The 19828-nt window shown below is 33.2% G+C and overlaps 2 protein-coding genes across 2 annotated transcripts in view; one reads left to right on the top strand and one right to left on the bottom strand.

The window, feature by feature from the left end:
• Positions 1-8284: 8284 nt before the first annotated feature.
• Positions 8285-19828, bottom strand: part of LOC112460944 (RING-box protein 2) — a 45337-nt gene continuing 33793 nt past the window's right edge. Inside the window, exon 2 of the mRNA XM_025025909.1 lies at positions 8285-8743. Within this exon, the coding sequence (XP_024881677.1) occupies positions 8562-8743 (182 nt within the window). The 3' untranslated portion in view covers positions 8285-8561. The remainder of the gene's footprint in view (positions 8744-19828) is intronic.
• Positions 18595-19828, top strand: part of LOC112460943 (facilitated trehalose transporter Tret1-like) — a 31931-nt gene continuing 30697 nt past the window's right edge. Inside the window, exon 1 of the mRNA XM_025025907.1 lies at positions 18595-19069. Within this exon, the coding sequence (XP_024881675.1) occupies positions 19067-19069 (3 nt within the window). The 5' untranslated portion in view covers positions 18595-19066. The remainder of the gene's footprint in view (positions 19070-19828) is intronic.

Genomic DNA, 19828 nt, shown 5'->3' with positions numbered 1-19828 from the left:
TTTTTTTTGTTAATAATGTAACGAGATGTACATACACAGAAAAAAAAGAATATTCTTGATTTGAAAATATATATCTTTAGGTTCAACGTAGAAATCTTGAAATGAGATTATATCGCGTTAAACGAAGAAAACTTGCTTGAATAAAGTCACTTTATACAGTCATCCAATAAAAAAAGTTAAAATATAAAGTTGAAATTCTTATAAGAAGATTATAAATTGTTGCATATATATGAAACAATGAATAGTTAATTTGAGTATATAAGTTTTAATTTAACACTTCTATTTTTCTGTGTATATCTAATATACATATATTGCTAATGGCACCATTGCACCGTTTGATTTTCCCTGAAACATCCCTTTTCTTCTATTAAGATCTAAATGTTTCCACTTATTTCAAGTTTCAAATAAATACATATCTATATTGATAATGTGTATTAATCTGTATTAACGTAATAGGTACATATTTAATATTAATTATTTAGTAGAATTAGTCCGTTAGTTGATGGAGTAATATTCTTTATATAATTAAAGTTATTTTAAGCAACCGTGGAATAAAATAAATTACGGTGATTATACTCTGTGGAGTGTTACATAAATTTCGTTTATCATGTATAACCCAGGTAGACAAATAACACTAAAGTAGTGATTATTTTTGTCGATTTTACTTATACATATGATAAATTATGAATATGTGACATAAATATATTTGGCAAGTATTTAACATTAGATTTTTAGATACAGTCGAATGAAGATTACGTTAAAACGTTAGCTCAGATGGAACTTGTCAGTCGTGCACCGGTCACAGAAGCAATTTTATACAAAACAGCGGTTGAGAAGAGAATGTTATAAAGAACCGAACACTTTTAAAGTACAAGATATTTATAGAGAGCAGAGATCAAAAGTTTTTACGCAACACTTTAAAAGATCTTTTCTTGTCTAGACATATCTGCAAAGGACGACTGCAATTTTTAAAGGTCTTAACGTTGTTCAAAGTCGTAGAGTCTATAAAAAAGTAGAATTGGATCTATATAAAGAAATAAAGATCTTGGAAGGTAGCCAGCACCTTAAAACGGAGTGGTTATCCAACACAGTATCCAAATTATATATAGACACTTAACATTGGTTAAAATAGACGGCATCGCTCCTTTTGAAGCTCCCTTCGCGTTATTTTATTCATCCATACAATATTTAAGCGAAATATAATAAAATAGTTTGACGGACTTCGAATCACACCTTAAGAAGACTCGAGCTATTCATAAATATCGCATTTCTTTATCCCACGCGTTCAGCAAAAGAAAAAAGAAAGATACAAACATGTTTTAAATGTTCTCACGACAATATCAGAAAATGTCAGTAGGCAGGCTCGCGAATTGTATTCTACAAATTTCCGCTCCGTCTTTTCTACGCCTTCAATGTTGAAGCATCGGATATACGGATAAGTGCAGACAAAGGACCTTTCTCCTACGTACGGAAAGTTTCGAGAGATTTGCGTCAGCCCGTTTAACGCCTTTCATCGACGACTCGCCCACTGTTCGTCGCCATGCCATATTTCTCGGAAGAAATATAAACGAGATAGCGTCGTATCACCTCGTACGAGCAACTGATATAATTAATAAATAAGCATTAATATTTTGTAATCTTATATTGACATCTGAGATTAAATTAAATAACCAGCAGCTCTTTAATTAACAACTTAACATAAGATATTTATGTAACGATGAATAGAATTATAGCAGGTAATAGTAGGTATAGATAATCTCGTTATCTCGTTTTTTTAATGTTTATCATAATATTATTAAAGTTAGTTACATTATATCATGCTGTTGTAATTCTTTCTTTCAAGTTATTTTCTGAAATGAATTTCTGCGAATACATGTTATTTTTCATAATATCTCATAAGAAAAAATTTTTCCCATTACTTTTTATTCTCAATTTTATACATAGAATAAAGAGAAAAATCGATTTGAACTAAAAAAGTATATATAATTCCATTAAAAAATGTAGTTGCATCTTGCAAGTGCATTATTTAAAAAAAATATAATCACAGAATGTATTTTTATAGATCGTATATTAAACGATGAAAGATTTCCTCTATTACTTTTTTCTATCTTAACTTAAAAAGGTATTATAAGTATCTAAAGCCCAGTTATTAGAATCAATCTATATACGTATATATTATACGTACAAAATTGTATAAAATTAAAGTTACAAAACAATCTCTTAAAGTAAAATTCATTCGTATATAAAATTGATCGAGGACTAAGAGCGTTACTTATTTGCAATATTGTGGTGCAATCCAGCAAAGTTCTTACCTTTTGAACATTCCTTCTATTCGTATTCGCGAAAGTTATCTCATATATTATACATGACCGGTTTCAACGATATTGATTAACCGTATAAGTTTAACTTGTGACTGCTTCTCTATCTGCGACCGTATCATAGGCGCAGAAAGATTTTGCTGAATCGTGTAGATTCAGTTAACCGACATTGATAAAACCGGTCCTAAGCGGTGCAGCCTAGCAATTCATCAAGTCTATACAGTGATATTTTCATGATGCAGAAGAAACATCAATATGCAGCTTGATGTGTGAAGCTGATCGCTTTATGAAGTAAACGATTGTTTAAAGGTTTGCTACCTGCCACATCAAGGATATAAGAAAAGTGAGCACGGACACTGATAGAACCGTAAATTGTAATCTTGTATAATCATAAAACTTTATGAAATATAATTTGCCTTATTATTGCCTTGTATAATTACAATACCAGTACGGACTGACATGTCGATATATGATAAATACATTCTCTCTCAATTGCTTGTAGAGAGGTACCTAATTTTATCGCCACACTTTTGACTCTGCAGTTGCAATTTGGTGACTAATTGTAAGCTTATACGCATAGAATCGAATAAAGTTACTGCAATGTAAGAATTCTGCATTAGAATATGAGCAATATACGGCAACAGTACTAATATTTACGCGGGTATTGAAGGATACTCGACTGGTCCGCAAAGACTAAAGAACTGGAAAGGCTAATAAACTCGGGCAAGAGATCAAGGTCCGAATATACATATAAAGATGTGTCGATAGTATCGTACTTGACTCCTGTCGCGTAGCTATAATAGACCGTAGAGATGACCGTAATTGAGGTATTACGGATAAAATCTATCGCGCACATAGTATTAGTGACGATATCAAGTTGAGAATTGATCGAGCGATTCGCCGCTTGCATAAGCGCGGCCTTGAATCTGGGAGAATAATACATTAATGACGAACGGGAATAACATATGGGAGATTTTATGTAAGAGTGAATCGATACCTCCCCCGTCCAGACTAATCTCTTAGCCGTGGCGAACAAAAAGAACGGCGATTTTCGTAAAAAAATATATAAGTAGCGTAATCGCGCATTCGACTTTTGCAGTCACGCGCCACTGTATCGCGGAAATCGCAAACTAGTCGCTCACATTGGAACGGAATCGCGCCGCTGGTTCTTTGCTACTGCTCACGGGTAACTTGCACACGATGTTTCATGTATATTATTTAATTATATATATTCATTATTTCATTAAAAAGTAAGTGTAGGTTTATGTTCAGCTAATGTAGAGTCTTAACTCGATTATATATTTATTTTGACAAAATAAACGAGTGTTTCTCTAGTCCTCAGAACAGTCCCAAATACAAATTCTGAATTATTCTAGATTAGTCGCAGGTATGTCTTCTCGATATAAATTCAAATTCTCATACAAATTAATTATATATTTATATCTTTTTCTTTTAAATACATTCTCCCAAAATAATATCGTAGTATTTTATTGATTGGAATTTATGTCTTCAATTTTAGGCTATATTCAAAGGTTATTTATTATAATTAATAGGTTAAATTTTGTATATTTTAATTAATGATTAATACAATATATCAAAATACTAGCTAGTTACCCGGGCTTCGCCCGGGAGTCGTTTTTTTTCAAACGACTTCATTTGTGTTTCAATATCCTTAATAAAAAAAATTCCTTTATCAGGCAATAAAGAGACATACAATGAGGCAATGAGAAGACATACAATAAGATAGATTTATATGGTGCTAAAAAAAAATTTCCAATTTTTTTTCTATAGTTCAAGACTTGAACTTTAAAATGCAACGTATATTATTTCAATATATTATTTATTTATTCTTGAGCAAAATTATGAATTTTCAATGCAGGTGGCATATGTATGTATCTTGAGAACATAAAAAATTAATACATATTTATAAAAATATTCCACTCGTATAACTTTTGAATGTAAAATCGACAAAATATTCTGAAATAGTTTACAATTCTGATATAAAACAAATTTATGCGTTTTAAGAAAACAAAAGCTATATATAAAACTCGATATTGAGTTATATATAATTTTTTGACTATAAGCTTAGCCTTAAACTTAATTTCTGAACATTTATCGAGAATTGAAATTAATTCAATTGACAATCTCTTCTTATACAAAGGTACATATGCCGCCTTTCTTGAAAGAAATAAAGTAATAAAAATTTGATTGTTTACTCATAAAATAATTTAGTTGAAAATCGAGAACACTAGCCAGTTCGAAGTTAGTCATTTTTGAAAATCGCCATTTATAGGCAATTGCCTCTTCCGAGTGTACTTGCACGTACTTCTGAATAAGTAAGCATAAATTTGACTCATTAGCACAAAAATTATCGATGTATCGTGTAACGCTAATCAGCGCGCTCGTGCGAGCTACACTGCACGTTACGCTATTTGCGAGGTATCGTCCGAAGGTCATCGCATCATCATATTCGCTCTGTATTCGCTACTCGTTCTCCGTTTCGCTCGCGTCATGTCACGTGTCACGTGTCGTCACGTGGCGTCACGTGGAGGCTCGTCCGGAGGCTCGACCAATCGTGCCGTAGAAAGGCGAAACGGACGGCGCCAGTACGAACGGCTACGTCGTCATTATACTTATTATTATCGTTTCTTCGAAGCTGTAATATGACCGGTTAGAGTTAGGCCGAGAAATTCTTGGAAGGCGAAGTCTCGCGTGCCTGACTCCCGGTCTCGGCATTTCTTGTGGAATTTCGGACTCCGTGACAGAACGAACACGTCATCGCCGTCGTACATGGATGTTCGCGTCGTGTTATATCGCACGAAATATATGTTTCTCCATGCCTCAGCTGTCGCGAAATCTGAGACGAAGTTATCTCGTGATCTTGCAAATTCAGATCATATTGCATACGAAAAATTGCGTTTGATTTTGAAAGTGTGCAAAGCACACCTCTCACACCTAAGAAAATCTTCAGGATACGATTTTCTATGGAAAATCATATTCTTCCATATGGTTACAATTAGTGGAGGAAGACGTTTCTCTTTTTATTCGTTTGCTTTCAAAAAAATAAAATTACACAGAAAAAAAGTGTCAAATCAACACTCGATATGCTTGTATATACGCAAGAATATATAATCTTGAAATAAGATTATATTTGCGTTAAACGAAGAATTATATAGTTGAACCAACGCAATATAATCTTATTTCAAGATTATATATTCTTACGTATATACAAGCATATGAAGTGTTGATTTGACACTTTTTTTCTGTGTGTAGAATTATGAATGGAACGAAGATAAGCACCGAGATAAATGGTGAAATAAATTTTTATCTAGGTAAAAAGAAAACTGGAATAAATTTAAAAAACCGCGGACACACACCGTTCGAGGGCGTTTTAGAAAAAAGGGTCGTCACAAATCAAGTCGTCTGATTTTACATCTTGCGTATTACGAAAATGAAAACTGTTATAAAGAATAACATTATTATTTATGACATATTATTATTTAAGTTACGTATTAATTGTTATCCGAACAAATTAATTTCTTATTTTCTTCTCCTTTTCAAAATAGGATTTTAGTATTTAAATAACTGATTTGTGAGAATCCTGGTATTTAAACTGGCATTTAAATGATGTATCTTACTCATCCAAAAATTTTAGGATAAATTACGGAATATAAATATTCTTAATTATATAACTGTATAATTATATAAATGTTATTAATTATATCGAGGTAAGCGCGTAAAGCTTCTATGACAATATCTCATATATCGATTCGCGCAGCTATATAAATCTACGCGTCGCGTCGTAAAGAATCTGTACAAGCAATTGCGAGTCGAAGAATCGATTCTACATTCGGAATTGGAATGGAAAGAAAGGTCGGAATGTTACTTCTAGCTCGTTGACCCCGTCGCTTTCTATCAAGAGACATCAACGCACAGCCACTTCGTCGCCTGAACCATAAATTTTTATTACCAAACAAAATCGCCGATAGATTGTGTCATTAAAGAGATATCTATGTCTCATACGCGCGGTAATAAACGTTTAATATTTTATCCCGCGCCCTACGAATAAAACCGCAAATTTACGATCGCACGTAGCATTTGACATGATTAATTTAATTAACGCAATACGCGTGAATGTATATCTTTACGACTCGCAGCGATTTCGCGTGATGCTATGGGCTGTCTTGAGTAATTTAGGAATGGCATCAGTCAGATATCTTCTAACTTCTGAACTTATTTCTTAATTACTTTTCAAGATGTATTGTTATCGCTAAAAAAACTTGCGTAAAATATATAATGCGCTAGTCACTATCTAGATACTCGCTTCATATTTTTTAGTTACTATCTTATTACATGAATGCAAAATGCAGTGAATATTTTTCTTTTTATCGTTTCTTCAAGGTTTTTGATATGCTGATTACTGCTTGGCTTTCCTTCAATGTGTAAAAAAGATTAAAAGCTTCGAAGAAAAGTTAAAAAGAAAAAAGCAGTGATAAATCCTATCATGCCTGCGAAATATACCACTTTTCAAAATTTGATCACTATTCGGGATCTTTCGAAATGAGATTTTTACATTTGACGTATCGGGAAATATGTCGCCTTTACATCAAAACATGCAAAATAGGATATCATGATTGTGCAGAATTTAGGCAATGTCATCGCAATTGCTTAAATCGCGCGATGCAGCGCACACGATATCGATCAACCTAAATATTTCAAAGCCATTACGTGCGCGGGCAACGCAAAAATGGCGTTTTTCTTCCTTGTATGATTTTTATTACTCAGCGATTACTTTATCCAAAATGATAGATTTTTAGTCGAAATTCAATTACTATTTTCCCTCTTTATAATTCTCGTTCTGGAATAGGAGACGAAGAATTGGTTAAATTATTATAAACTCACACAAATTAACCAACTTTTTAGTGAGATCTTGATTCTCATATAGAAATTCAAATCTAATCGCGCATTTATATATAATAATTTTATGCTGTGATCAGCACCGACCTTAATAGTTCACTATTTATCTTTTCTGCAGCGTCTACGCAAGATAAAATAATCTCTTATGTAATGTTTGACAACAATGATTTCAGAGTGAGTTCACTTGAAACCAAGTCCACGCGACGGAGATACTTTGCACTTCGATACAAAGAGATATTATCTTTGAGACGATCTTTGATATGTTTCGTCATTATAATTTTACTTTCAAATATTTCCTGAGTGAGATAAGCATCATATGTCTCACGATCAGACATATGAAAACAATTGTGCGTAAATGACAATTATTCTTTTTATAGAATTTAATTGTTATGAAATGTTCACAAAATTAAATTATAATGTATTTGAATTCATTAAATCAAAATAAGATAAAATCATTAGGTTGATTAATTGTTCTACAGTTATTTCACATAAACATATATACATACAAACATATATAACACTATAGTAATTTAGTTTTTGTTAATAATGTAGGTATCATTTTCTTATTTTTCAATGCTTATACTGCTTATATTTTTAATATCTATATATTTCAAAGTGTTATATCACGATATATATCATGATTAATAACATAAAAAGAAAAAAAAATAGATAGATTCTATAAAGTCCGACATGAAAATCTGGAAAAGGGTTCTGTGAAATATTACTTTCATTAATTTAAACTTAACTCAGGTATCTAAAAATTAAGTTAACTTGGGATTTATATCGTTTGAAATTTAAAGTTACGTTAAATAACTATTAAAATCAAAATTTCATATTTTATAAAGAGACAAGATTTGGGTTTATCAACTCACTAATACATAAATGAAATAATAAATTCTGTGCAATAAAAAAAACAGTTATTATTCGACAAAAACAGTCATATTCAAATATATACATTATAGTGATAAAAAGAAAATAACTTTTATACAAAGTTTACAAGAAAGAGAGGCAATAATTTTATAATGTGCAAGTTTCGAATGGCAATCACGTATTTTATATACAAGTATTTATTAAACATTATTATATGTTACAATAAAATAATCCTTGCCTAAGGTATCAGATGACTTTGATTATCACTTGCGAAGATTTCCAGAAAAAAAATAAATTCAACACTAGTTAATGCAGCTAGGCGTTACAACGTGCAACTTCTCGGTAGCGTGAATCCATCGTAATTAATTACGATTGCATAGGATTGCAATACGGTTGCATAGTCGCGAAAAAAAAATTAGAGGCTGCGGTCAAATTAGTGGCTGGCGTACGTAAGGATTACTTTCCCATTCGTTGGATAGACCACTCCTGCTGGCACAATGGGCAACGATTGTTCTGTTTGACCCAAAGTGACATGCAGCAGTAATGGAACGAGTGGTTGCACTCGCCCCAAACGACCACGCAGTCTTGCCGGCCGTAAACCTCCTTCTTACTTTCTGCCTGGCACCGTAAGCAGGCATCTGGAAATTAAAAAATAAGCGTCGATAAATATCATTATTTGTGTGGATGTCACAGGACGGGAAGTGTAAATCGTAGCCGGCAAATTTGGAGTAAATTTTTTCTTAATAAAAATATTAATGCAGATCGTCATTTTTTATAATTTTAAATCTTTATATTCGATATCTTGGTGATTAACGTGAGAGACAGTTGAAATATATTGAGATATCGAAATTCGAAATCTGGACTACTAATGCTACTACAATTCGGTTATTATAATCACAAGTAATATATGTTTAAAGAGTGATTGTTAAAGAAATAAATTAAAAATAAATAAAGCTCTTCTATATTTTTAATTATAAAAAAAATTCTTACTTTGCACATTAATTTTATCTAATTTTAGAAATAAATTTTTGCGCGCAAATACACTACATAGGTGTACAAAATGTAGAAAAGTTAAGGATTAATTTTCTGTTCGACGTATTGTGATTAGCGAATTATGCTAAACAAACTAAATTGATCTTTGTACTTCAATTTATGCTTAAGAGAGAGTGGCATAAAATATTTCGAAAATGATGGTTACAATGACGCACGCGACGTTCGAAGTTCGAACGTGGTTAAATATTAACGAGATATTAAGAGGTGATAAAAAGTCTTCGCTAAAATCAGTCGCACGTGTAAATGATATGTCGCGATCTCGCGTGCCGAGGCAACAATTGAAAAATGACAATTTAAGTATAAGATTTTAGATTCATTGAAAAATAATTCGCGCAAAAGGACAGACGCTGCTATTAACGTGATTAAAGGCTTAATTGTCAAACATAATAAACGCGCTTTGTTCGCCATTCGAATTCCGATGATAAGGTTATTTAACTGTGTTATCATTTGCGTCACATTCAAATTCTGCGTAGTTGATGCAATCGTAGAAAAGTTTTACTTTATGTCGCGCGAAAGGGCCAATAAACGAGCGATAAGAATATTATTGTAACCAATAAAATATGATCGAATTATACTTGCAATTCGTGTAGTTCACTTAATTTCTATTTTTTATTTAGTTATAATATATTAATTTATCTATGTATTCATTGTTTATTTACTTCACTTATCCTAACTCTTTTCTCTGTTATTATTATTAATTAATTTGTTCTATGGCTGATAAAGACTTTTTGTAGTTCAAAACGTTCCAGTAATTTTCTTTGTTTATAGAAGAAAATAAATCATATTGTATTAAATACAATATATATACCATCACACAGAAAACCTTTGGGACTTCAGAAAAAAAAATTATTCTTATTACATATATACTCATTTTCGATATTTTCTTTGGATTCGTTTTTTTCCATTTCTTAAAAATTCCGTTCAAGCATAATAAAGGAATAAAACCGTACAAATACGAATAGTAATTTTTTTGTATTCGACGGATAATTACGTGCTGATCTTCATGATTTGCCGCTATGTATTACGTCTACGTGCGGTTTTCGCGTGGTGTCACGTTCATCCCTTATCAAAATCGTTTCCGTGAAACGTAAACGTGCTCGTTCAGCAGAAACGCAGCATAATCGCACGCAAGCCAGACATTCCATGATGAACGGAAGAATACTGAAGAACATACACGAGACACTTTTTTTCTCCTGTTTCCCATCGAAATCTTTAGAATTAAAGAGACGGCGCGTATCACGATGGCGCTGAGGAGACAAACATGCAAGGTGATCTGCGGTCTTCGCACGATCTACTGTCTTACTACGTGGCTAAACGTGACTCAATACCCATAAAACGTGGCTGCTTGAAAGCAAATTGTTCGTATAAACATGATAAAAACACGTAGACTCGAACATTAATGTCTAATAATAGAACAAACGAATCACGAATTTATTTCTACTTCTATCTACTTTCCGACGATAAATATAATGTACGATAATGTATAAACAAACAGTCGATAAAGCGCAGAGTGTGTGAAACGTCGATAATTCGTACGACGCACGTAACAAATGCTGCGTTGTTTGCATTCCACATAATATGAATGGAAAAATACACATAAACGTTCGATAATTTTACGATTAACAAAATTAAATTCCAACATGTCAATTAATAAGCAATGTCAATCGTAGCAAATAAATATATCACATAAATAAATATATCTTTACGCTTATAACAATTGCTGTAAAAAGTCATATAATTATTATAAACGACTATTTGCCTAATATTACATTCGAATTATGTTAATTGACAGTTTACAGAATTTTCAGATTTATAGATAGGTAACCTTCTGAATTCATATCATAGCTTCCTTTGTATAACTTTCTATAAGTTTCTGCAATCTCTCTCTCACTCTCTCTCTCTCTCTCTCTCTCTCATAAATTCATTTAGTGAATATATAAATCCATAAAATATTGTCTCAGGAAAAGCTTTTAATTATCTTCGCATATGTTTGCATAAATAATTGTTAAATCATTAAATAGGAGCATTAAATTCATGCTGAGTCCAAGATGAACAAATTGTTCAGCTTTGGACTTGCATGTGTATAAAATATATCATTTTACCTTGACAGAGTGATTCATTTTAGTGATCTGTTGCCAACAGATGCCAACAGATTCAGTGAGATACGCTAAAATTTAATTTCGTGCTTATAACAGACTAAGGCCACGAATTCATACATATAACGCAGCACATTTATAAGTTAGATTTAAGTAACGATATATATATATATATATGTGTGTGTGTGTGTGTGTGTGTGTATGAATACACATATTTAAAATGTTTAATATAATAATTTTAATCAAATATTTGTTTTTTTGCACACTATTTAAATATCTATTTAACACATCGACTGCCATAATGATCATCCGTGACCTTCTGACTTTTCAATGGCGCTCGGGTGGTCACTGGTGACCAGCGCTATCAAAATTTTCTAAAATGTTTTTAAAAGATAAAATGCCATCATAATATAAAATTCTGAGTAACAGCTTAAACTAGATAACTAGATAACAACGTAATGGAAAAAATGCGTCAATGCTCATAAGAGTTTTATCATCTCATATCATATCATACAATATTGTACAATATTTTATCATTATATACTCATGATAATGAAAATTCAACATAAAAACTTGCTAAGCAAATCATCTGCTACGACGAAAAGCTGGAAAAAAGTGTCACGAAGTTGACAAATATTAGGATTCAACATAGTTAAGAGATAAAACAGTTGGTCAAACAGAAGCAGTTGTGTTTGTATGTTTATCTAATTTTCTCCCCAGATTATCCCGATAATAAAAAGTACGCGATCATCCCAACCAAGGGATCTCGTCATACCTCGACACGAAGCGATATCGAGTGTTGTCCGATGTTGCATGTGTCAGTACGATTGTATAGCATATCTGGTAAAATTTCATAGGTTATATCTAACGTGTCTAACAACATAATTACCACGCATGATTGCTAACAATTTGATATGCCGCGAATGTATAGAAGAACGTCAATCGGCGTAGTTCCGGATAAGAGTACAACAAAACATAACACAATAAAGTTGCATATACATAAGGATGCATTGTGAATACTGCGAGTGCTCGACGGACTCATAGTCTGTTTTTCTCCTTCTTATAAATTTCACTTTTAAACAACGCCTTTTTAAAAAATGTTTTGCTAAAAATACATTTAAAAATATTTGAAAGTATATAATAATTTTAAACAAAAAATATTAACGTGAAAGATACTACAAAATTATTGCTCAAATCTATCTTTTCGAAAAAAAGTAATGATATCACAAAGTTGCTCCAATTCGTTCTTTACATCAGAGTGAATATTAGCCTCTTCCAACCCTTTCTAAGTTTTTATGATAAATATCTGCATAAGAAATAAAAAATCTTTTTCAATGCACGAGTTTCTTAAGAAAAAAAAACAGAAAGAAAACCACGCCTGCCCTTAACTTTATATAGATTTATCCTCTCGAGTTAGTGCGCTCGCCGATTTGTTGGCACCGATACAACTCAATCAAGGTTGACTCGATTGACAAGAAAGAAATTTCCGTCGTTATCTCGGCGTCTGCTGACGCTTCGTCGATTAATTCACGACGATCATTCTAGAAAGGTTGCGAGACTGAAAGAGAGAGAGAAAAAGAGAGAGAGAAACAAAGAGTCGCGATGGGTGCAAACTTCTTGTTGACCCCCTCCGGGGGATCGGTGCAACATGCTGGACGCGCCCCCAGACCCAAGCAAACCATTGGGCCAATTAATCGTGGCGACGAAGGCGCCGGCGACGAGAACGATTGACGCGATAAGCACACACATATGTAATTGTTCGATCTCAGGGCCGCACGCACATTGAAGGTGTGAAGATTGTCGAGATTTTCAAATTAGATTTTCAGATAAAAATCTTAAATATCAAATATATATATATTGGAGGGTGAAAGGTTTTTCTCGCTTACAAAAAATTTCGGGAGCAGCCATTATTCATTAATATGCTACTGCTGAAGGTGTTTGTTGATGGCCGGAATTATCTAATTTTTTTATAAAAAATAATCTAATAAAATTTCATCTAATATAAATTTTCAAATGACACAAATAGATAAGTAACAATGTAAAGTAAAAAAAAATACGTTATTAATTTATGAGTTTGCCCAAAGAAGTAGCTCCTGAAGCTTGATATTGAAATCCTGAAAACATGGAGTGGGGCAATCCCTTTTTATATATCTCTGAATAGACTTTCACGAAGTACAAGTCGAATCTGTAAGTATACGTTCCTGGAATATCGCACAATGATGCACTACTTAAACGATTACATTGTAGTTAATAGCTATATACATCCTGTATTCTTCATCCTATTGCGTCGGATAATGGATCTCTTGGAATTTTCCAAGCTTATCAGCATTATTGAATCTTATAACATTGTTGCCAGCGTGTAAGTAACGCGTTGCGTCATGATGAATTTACTTCAATCATATTAGGACTGACGTAACGACCGGCAATATATTTTGATTAAATCATCAGGTTGCATACGCAGAACGTTTCATTTCAACGATCACTTTGGCCCTTTAACTTTTGTGCGCGACACTTTCGAATTTATATAAATATATTAATATACATATAATAAATCTCAAGAAAGCCATCGTATGATATATTCACATACTAACAAGCTCTCTTCTGTAGTTTTTATTTATAAATATTTTTTATACTTTGTAATAATCTCGTTGTGCTATATACGACGGTGCTAGAGGAAAAGTCCAAATTACAGGTCGCGAAGAAAACGAAAATCATTTCGTGTGCACTCATATTCCATTAAAATATATTCACGGACGTTACGTTAGCATTAAACAATTGTAGTCAATTCATCATGATAAACAATTGGAAATGCTAAATTCAATGCGGTATTGTAGTTAAAAGTGAAATTTTTTCTACCGAACATATCGATATTTCCTCTTGACTATCTTTTATAATTAAACAAAATGCTTTCTACAAAAATAGATTAACATTTAATTTAAAACATTTTTTAATTCAAAACATTCAGACATTTAATTAATACAATTACGTTATCAAGTTACGTAAAATATCCTAGAATTATCATCTAAGAACGGTGCGACTAACGCCGGATGATATCGATTTGCACCGATATTGATTATTAAATATTATTATCGATATATTATCTATTAGATATCATCAACAAAATTATCAAACATCGATAAATGCAATTAATCTATTTTTTGTAATAAAAGATAAAATGTCATAAATTATTAAAATAAGCAGCCTCTCAAACATAAAATTCTAATTACTATATTAATGTTAGAGTGTCAACAATAACAAATAATCTAACTTAAAAAAAATATCTAATAAATCTTTAAAAGAAGTTCTAATAGAAGAAATTCTTGGAGATTTGGTAATTCCTGATCAATAAGATTCAGCGTAATTCATCTATATCTATGCGCATTAACATATAAGGTTAACGTGCATTAATCACATAAAAGGCAGCTCGCGATATAACATCCTTGTACGATTCCGTTCATCAAGCGCTCGTTGTAAGCATCGCATGGTTTCTTTAATCCGCACGATATATCATTATCGATGGGTTGACGGTCAAACGGTCGCAATATGTCGAATTAAACTGCGAATGCGTCGCGCGGAAATTTTAACGCGACCGTCCATATCACGGGATAGATATGCTATTTACGTGGTTTGTAATGTGTCAATTAATTATCAAACTCCTTTTCCTGTTGCGGGAAGAGCAGTAGTCGCGTTATCACTAGAAACATATCCTCAAGTTCATCAAGAAACGCGCTCACCCTGATGCGAACTTCTGTATATATAACAATCGTATTGGCGGACTCATCCTTGCGCTCTCGTTCAACGTGTAAAAAAAGCTGATAGCGTTTTCACGATGATGACGGATGTTCCGTCGTGGACGAACATTGCATGAATTCCGCATAGCCGCAAATAGAATCGCGAGGTTGAAATAAATCGAGAGCCGCCTCCCCGGGATAAGTTATCGTACGATGTGAATGATGAGCCGTGCTCGTTGCTGTTCGCAAATACGTACGGGAATATGCATCACGGAATGGCCGATACTTATCGATGTAGCAATCGTATGCATTAATGACGTGTATTAATCAATCGAGTATTCGAGAAAAACGCCAAGCCGAGGCTCCTTGCTCAGATTAATTGCCGTGTGCTATTATTGGGCTCATCGAGCCGGATTGGCCTTTGAGGTGATAGGATCGCACTTGGTCTAATTATGGAACAATCGATTAACGAGAAGCGTAGAAAACTTTATTTTTAGACGCCTTGTTATACGGCTTTATCGAAGTGTTCGCCACAAGAAAACAAATGAACGCCGGAAGACGTTACGTGCTCAAGTCGCTATCGTCAAGAACGATAAATTTGATTTTACCATTTTGAGAAGATATCACGTAGAATTTTAATAAAGCAAAAAAGCACCTGTAAATATAGCGTATTTAATAAAATTAGACAATATAATTTTATAATTAACCGTTGCTCTTGAACACTCCGGAAACTTGGATTCTTTGACCGAAGAACACTCCACATTTTGGTCGTGTTAACAACTTAGCCCGTTGGTCGTGTTAATAATTAGCCCGTCTTGCGTCATGTGTGTGGCTCTTCCTAGAGGCAAAACTTATCGTCTTTGTTTTCCCGATTCGTCGCAGTATCGACCAAGTGCGAACGGGCAAATTGCCCTAATTTTCGCGGAAAAGTCTTCTCTGTCATTCACGCCCAAGTGAAAACTACGAAATCAATTGCGTAAATTATTGCGTAAGAACATTTCTGGAAGAGTACCGATGATTCTCACTTCCAAATTAAGCGAAAAACGTTCTAACTTGAATTACAAAAATCTGCACAGACCGCGACATCGTGATGAGTAATTGCTATTGCACAATGATAGAAGATGAATCGCTATGCAATCATTTCAAAAAATTTCGACAGATCTCATCATTAAACCCAGTTACCAACAATATTTATTTCCTCAATATTTCCTTAAGATCAGGAATTGCTGGTAAGATCGCATTTCTCACTCCGTTTCTCGAGAAGAAGAGGGGAGGATATCAAAATTTTCCTCTTTAAAGTCTTCTTTAAAAAAACCTTCTTGCACAAGTGCATTTCTTTCTTCGGCATTTTCACGCCATAATAATGCAATCCTGGCGAAAGCTTTGGCAGGTACTTTTCCTCGGTCGTTAACAATGTCAACTGTCTCGTCAGTTAACCCCGATCAATCGTGATTCGGCCGTGATATATAACGACGAGGGGATCATCGAGGGAAAAAGAGCTCGTACGTACGGACGACCGTAGAACGGCGCGGTGCCCGATTGCACGAGCGGGCTCGCGAGCGACGCGTGCGAGCGCAATCAATGCACGTGCGAGCATTCGTAAGCTCGCGGCCAGATCCCCACGTCATGCCGGGGAGACGCGAACGAAACGGCACGGGTCAAGTTCACGACTACCGCCGCCTTGATAACGACGTGACATCGACATTGCTCGAACTTCGTAGATAAAGATGAGAGAAAAGACGGACACGAGCCTTCAAAAGACAGCGCGTCGCGCCTTCAAATAAGTAAACATTAGATAATGTGCGAACTGCAAGGCATGCAGACGCGCAATGCTATGCAAATGCAAATTTATATCAACGGTTAAACCGTCCTGGAATTAGCTGTCTGTCCTGGTGCACTCTGCAGATCCAATATTAAAAGCAATTAAGCTTCACGCAAAAGAATTCCAGTTTCACAGCTTCATTTATTCGCAAAATTAAAATTGTATTATCAAGATATTTATTATTAAAAAATTGAGAATTTTCTAAAATAGACGAAATTCCATCGATAATTCACTGAGCAAAATACTGGATTAGCTCAAGAACAGACAGCCAAAAGAAAATGCGCGACCCGTAAAAACCAGCCATATTTAGCGATGATAATATGTGTGATTATCATAATATATTATTTTATATACCTATTAAAAAGTGCACATATAAAAGATTCTTTCATATGACAATTTGGGTGACATAATCGTGAACTCCAAGACTTCATCTCACAATAAGAAAAGGAATCTTGCATAAGGGAATGATTCTTCTTCAACTGCGTCTCGCTTTATGCGTGACATCTTGAGTAATTAATTAAAGCTCATATGGCAATCGTTATCGTTAGACAGGTTTGCTACTGCGCAAAGGAACAAACGGAATAAAAAAAATAATAATTTGCGATGCAGCGAATTTATATTCAACTAACTCAGGATAGAGCAGAGCACGCATATTCATATAATAAAGTGTTTTGCATTTTTCAATAACTCTAGTCAACATATATGTAGACGAGATACTAAAACACCTTGCGACTTACGATGACAAACACACAAATATCCACGTGTGATGTACGTTTGTAAAGAGCATTTTTTTCATTTTATATTTATCTTGTTCCAAGACTAGAAATTTAAAATATTCAGAAACAAAACGCTTTATTCTACGTTTTGAATTATTCTTACACGTTTTAGAAATCACACGTTTTAGTTATTATGTGAATTCTGTTACATTTAATTACATTTTATATTGCTCAGTAGATATATATTTAATTTTATATCGACTGATCAAAATAATTCGTGTTACAACGGCTAAGAGTTTTCCCATACTAATTGTAAGCCGCACAATTCATAGTATCACAAAAAAAAGAAAATTACCGCTCTATTTATTTGTACATTTATTGCGATTCTGCAGCATATAATTCTTTGTGCGCGATTTTTCATTTTATCATGACAATATTTCCTCGCAATCTTGACTCTCAATATTCTCGTCTCCCAGCTGTAGATTCATATTAAACGACTCGACACTAGTCCCACACTCACTGTTTAAATATGTATAATGAGAATATGGATCCTCTTGAGTTTCACGCATGCAAATTTCATTTGTAAATATAAATTAAACAGTGGGAATATATTATTGAACAGTAGGATACCTTTCGTAAGTCACTGTAAACACCGTAGTACTATTTACGTCAATCAATTTATTTAAACTTTATGAGCGATACGCAGATAATCGCATTAACAAAAGGAAATGCTGACATTCTTCCAATGTCAACTAAAAATGCTCTACGCACTTTCCGGTTGTGCACGCTTATTCCTGACCTTCGTCCTCGCGGGAACAACATAGGAAACTTACCGGCAGAACTCGTCGTTTGAAGTTGTTAGAAAAGATTACTAACGCATTTTCGCATCAACTTCAAATAGATAAAGAGGAGAATATTCCATTGTGTTTAAAGAAGCACAGAATCATATGCGATAGGAAATTTGCCTCTTGTAAAGAGATTTATTAGTAAAAGTCATCAGAAACATTTTTTTTCAAAAATCAATGATAATTTTCTTTTAATCCTAAAATTTTTTAACGTGCATTTAAAGCTGGTGTATGATAATAATTCTGGATTTTTATATCTGCATGTTAGCAGAAACGAAAAATCACGTTGCATTTGTTTGCAAGTCGAAGAGTTTATGCGTAAGAGCTTGCACGAAAACAAATAACTCTCGATGCATCCAAGTGCACGCGAACTTGCCAAAGTATTACAAATTTGGGATCAACATTGCGCAGATCCCGCTTACGTAAACACGTTTAAAAGTGGGAAATGGAAAACGAATGAATATGAATACCTTATCGGGATGCGTTGTGGTTACTTTAGAAGTGTGCTTTGCATAGTGTGCTTTGCATAGTACGCAGTAGTAACAGCAGCGAGGTAGACTGCGCTTGTTCGTTCCTCGCTGATATGCACGACAATACGAATAAAGTTTTCGCGATATCTCGAAATTTCCAATTCTACACGTGGCAACATCAAATCAGGCACAGGTTTAACTCTACTTAGACCTCATTATTTCGAGAAAATGGTAAGATTTTTTTAAATTAAATATTTTGACAAATATTCGATATTCATCACTCAAATCAATAGTCAAATTCATAACAACTTATCTATGCCTAAATTTTCAACCGTGATTTTTTAAAATAAATAATTTTTTTGGGAATAGCAATAATTTTTTTTTGTAAATAGCGATAAATCTTCCAAAAATAACGATTACGCAAAATTCATTATCTTGCATCATTACCATTTTCATTCATATGCAATCATTTTTGTTAATATATTTTCATATAAGTAATTTTTATGCGAAAACATTAGCAGGTGTACTATCGTATCTTGTGTGTGAGAATCAGAAATATCTATTTTATTATATATATATTCTTCAATCCTCAACTGTTTTATAATAAAAATTCGAAACTAAGCGTTGTCAATGACACTTTTTTAGCGCAAGTTTTTTATTATCTTGCAGTAAACCGAGTCGCTTATACAGACAATGTCTCAATGTGTTTCTGTTCTGTGTGTGTCATTATTACGAGTTGGAATTATCGAACCTGAACATCATTCTTTGCTAAAAATGCTTTGAACTAGAACTTTTTATGTTGAATAAATTCTGTCGTAATATATATGGTCTATTAATAATACTCATACATAATATCATATACAACAAAATCTTTTATAAATTTTTAATATATTTTTTCTGTATTTCTAATATAATACTTATCATATTTCTTATTATCTATATTTCTATGCAATTAATTTTACAATTATTTTAATGTCCCGAGCTATTAAA

Source organism: Temnothorax curvispinosus, unplaced genomic scaffold, assembly GCF_003070985.1.
Source record: "Temnothorax curvispinosus isolate PA1 unplaced genomic scaffold, ASM307098v1 QBEX01010932.1, whole genome shotgun sequence".
NCBI lineage: Eukaryota > Metazoa > Arthropoda > Insecta > Hymenoptera > Formicidae > Temnothorax > Temnothorax curvispinosus.
The sequence above is the reverse complement of the archived record's forward strand: the minus strand, read 5'-3'. Positions and strand labels throughout refer to the sequence as shown.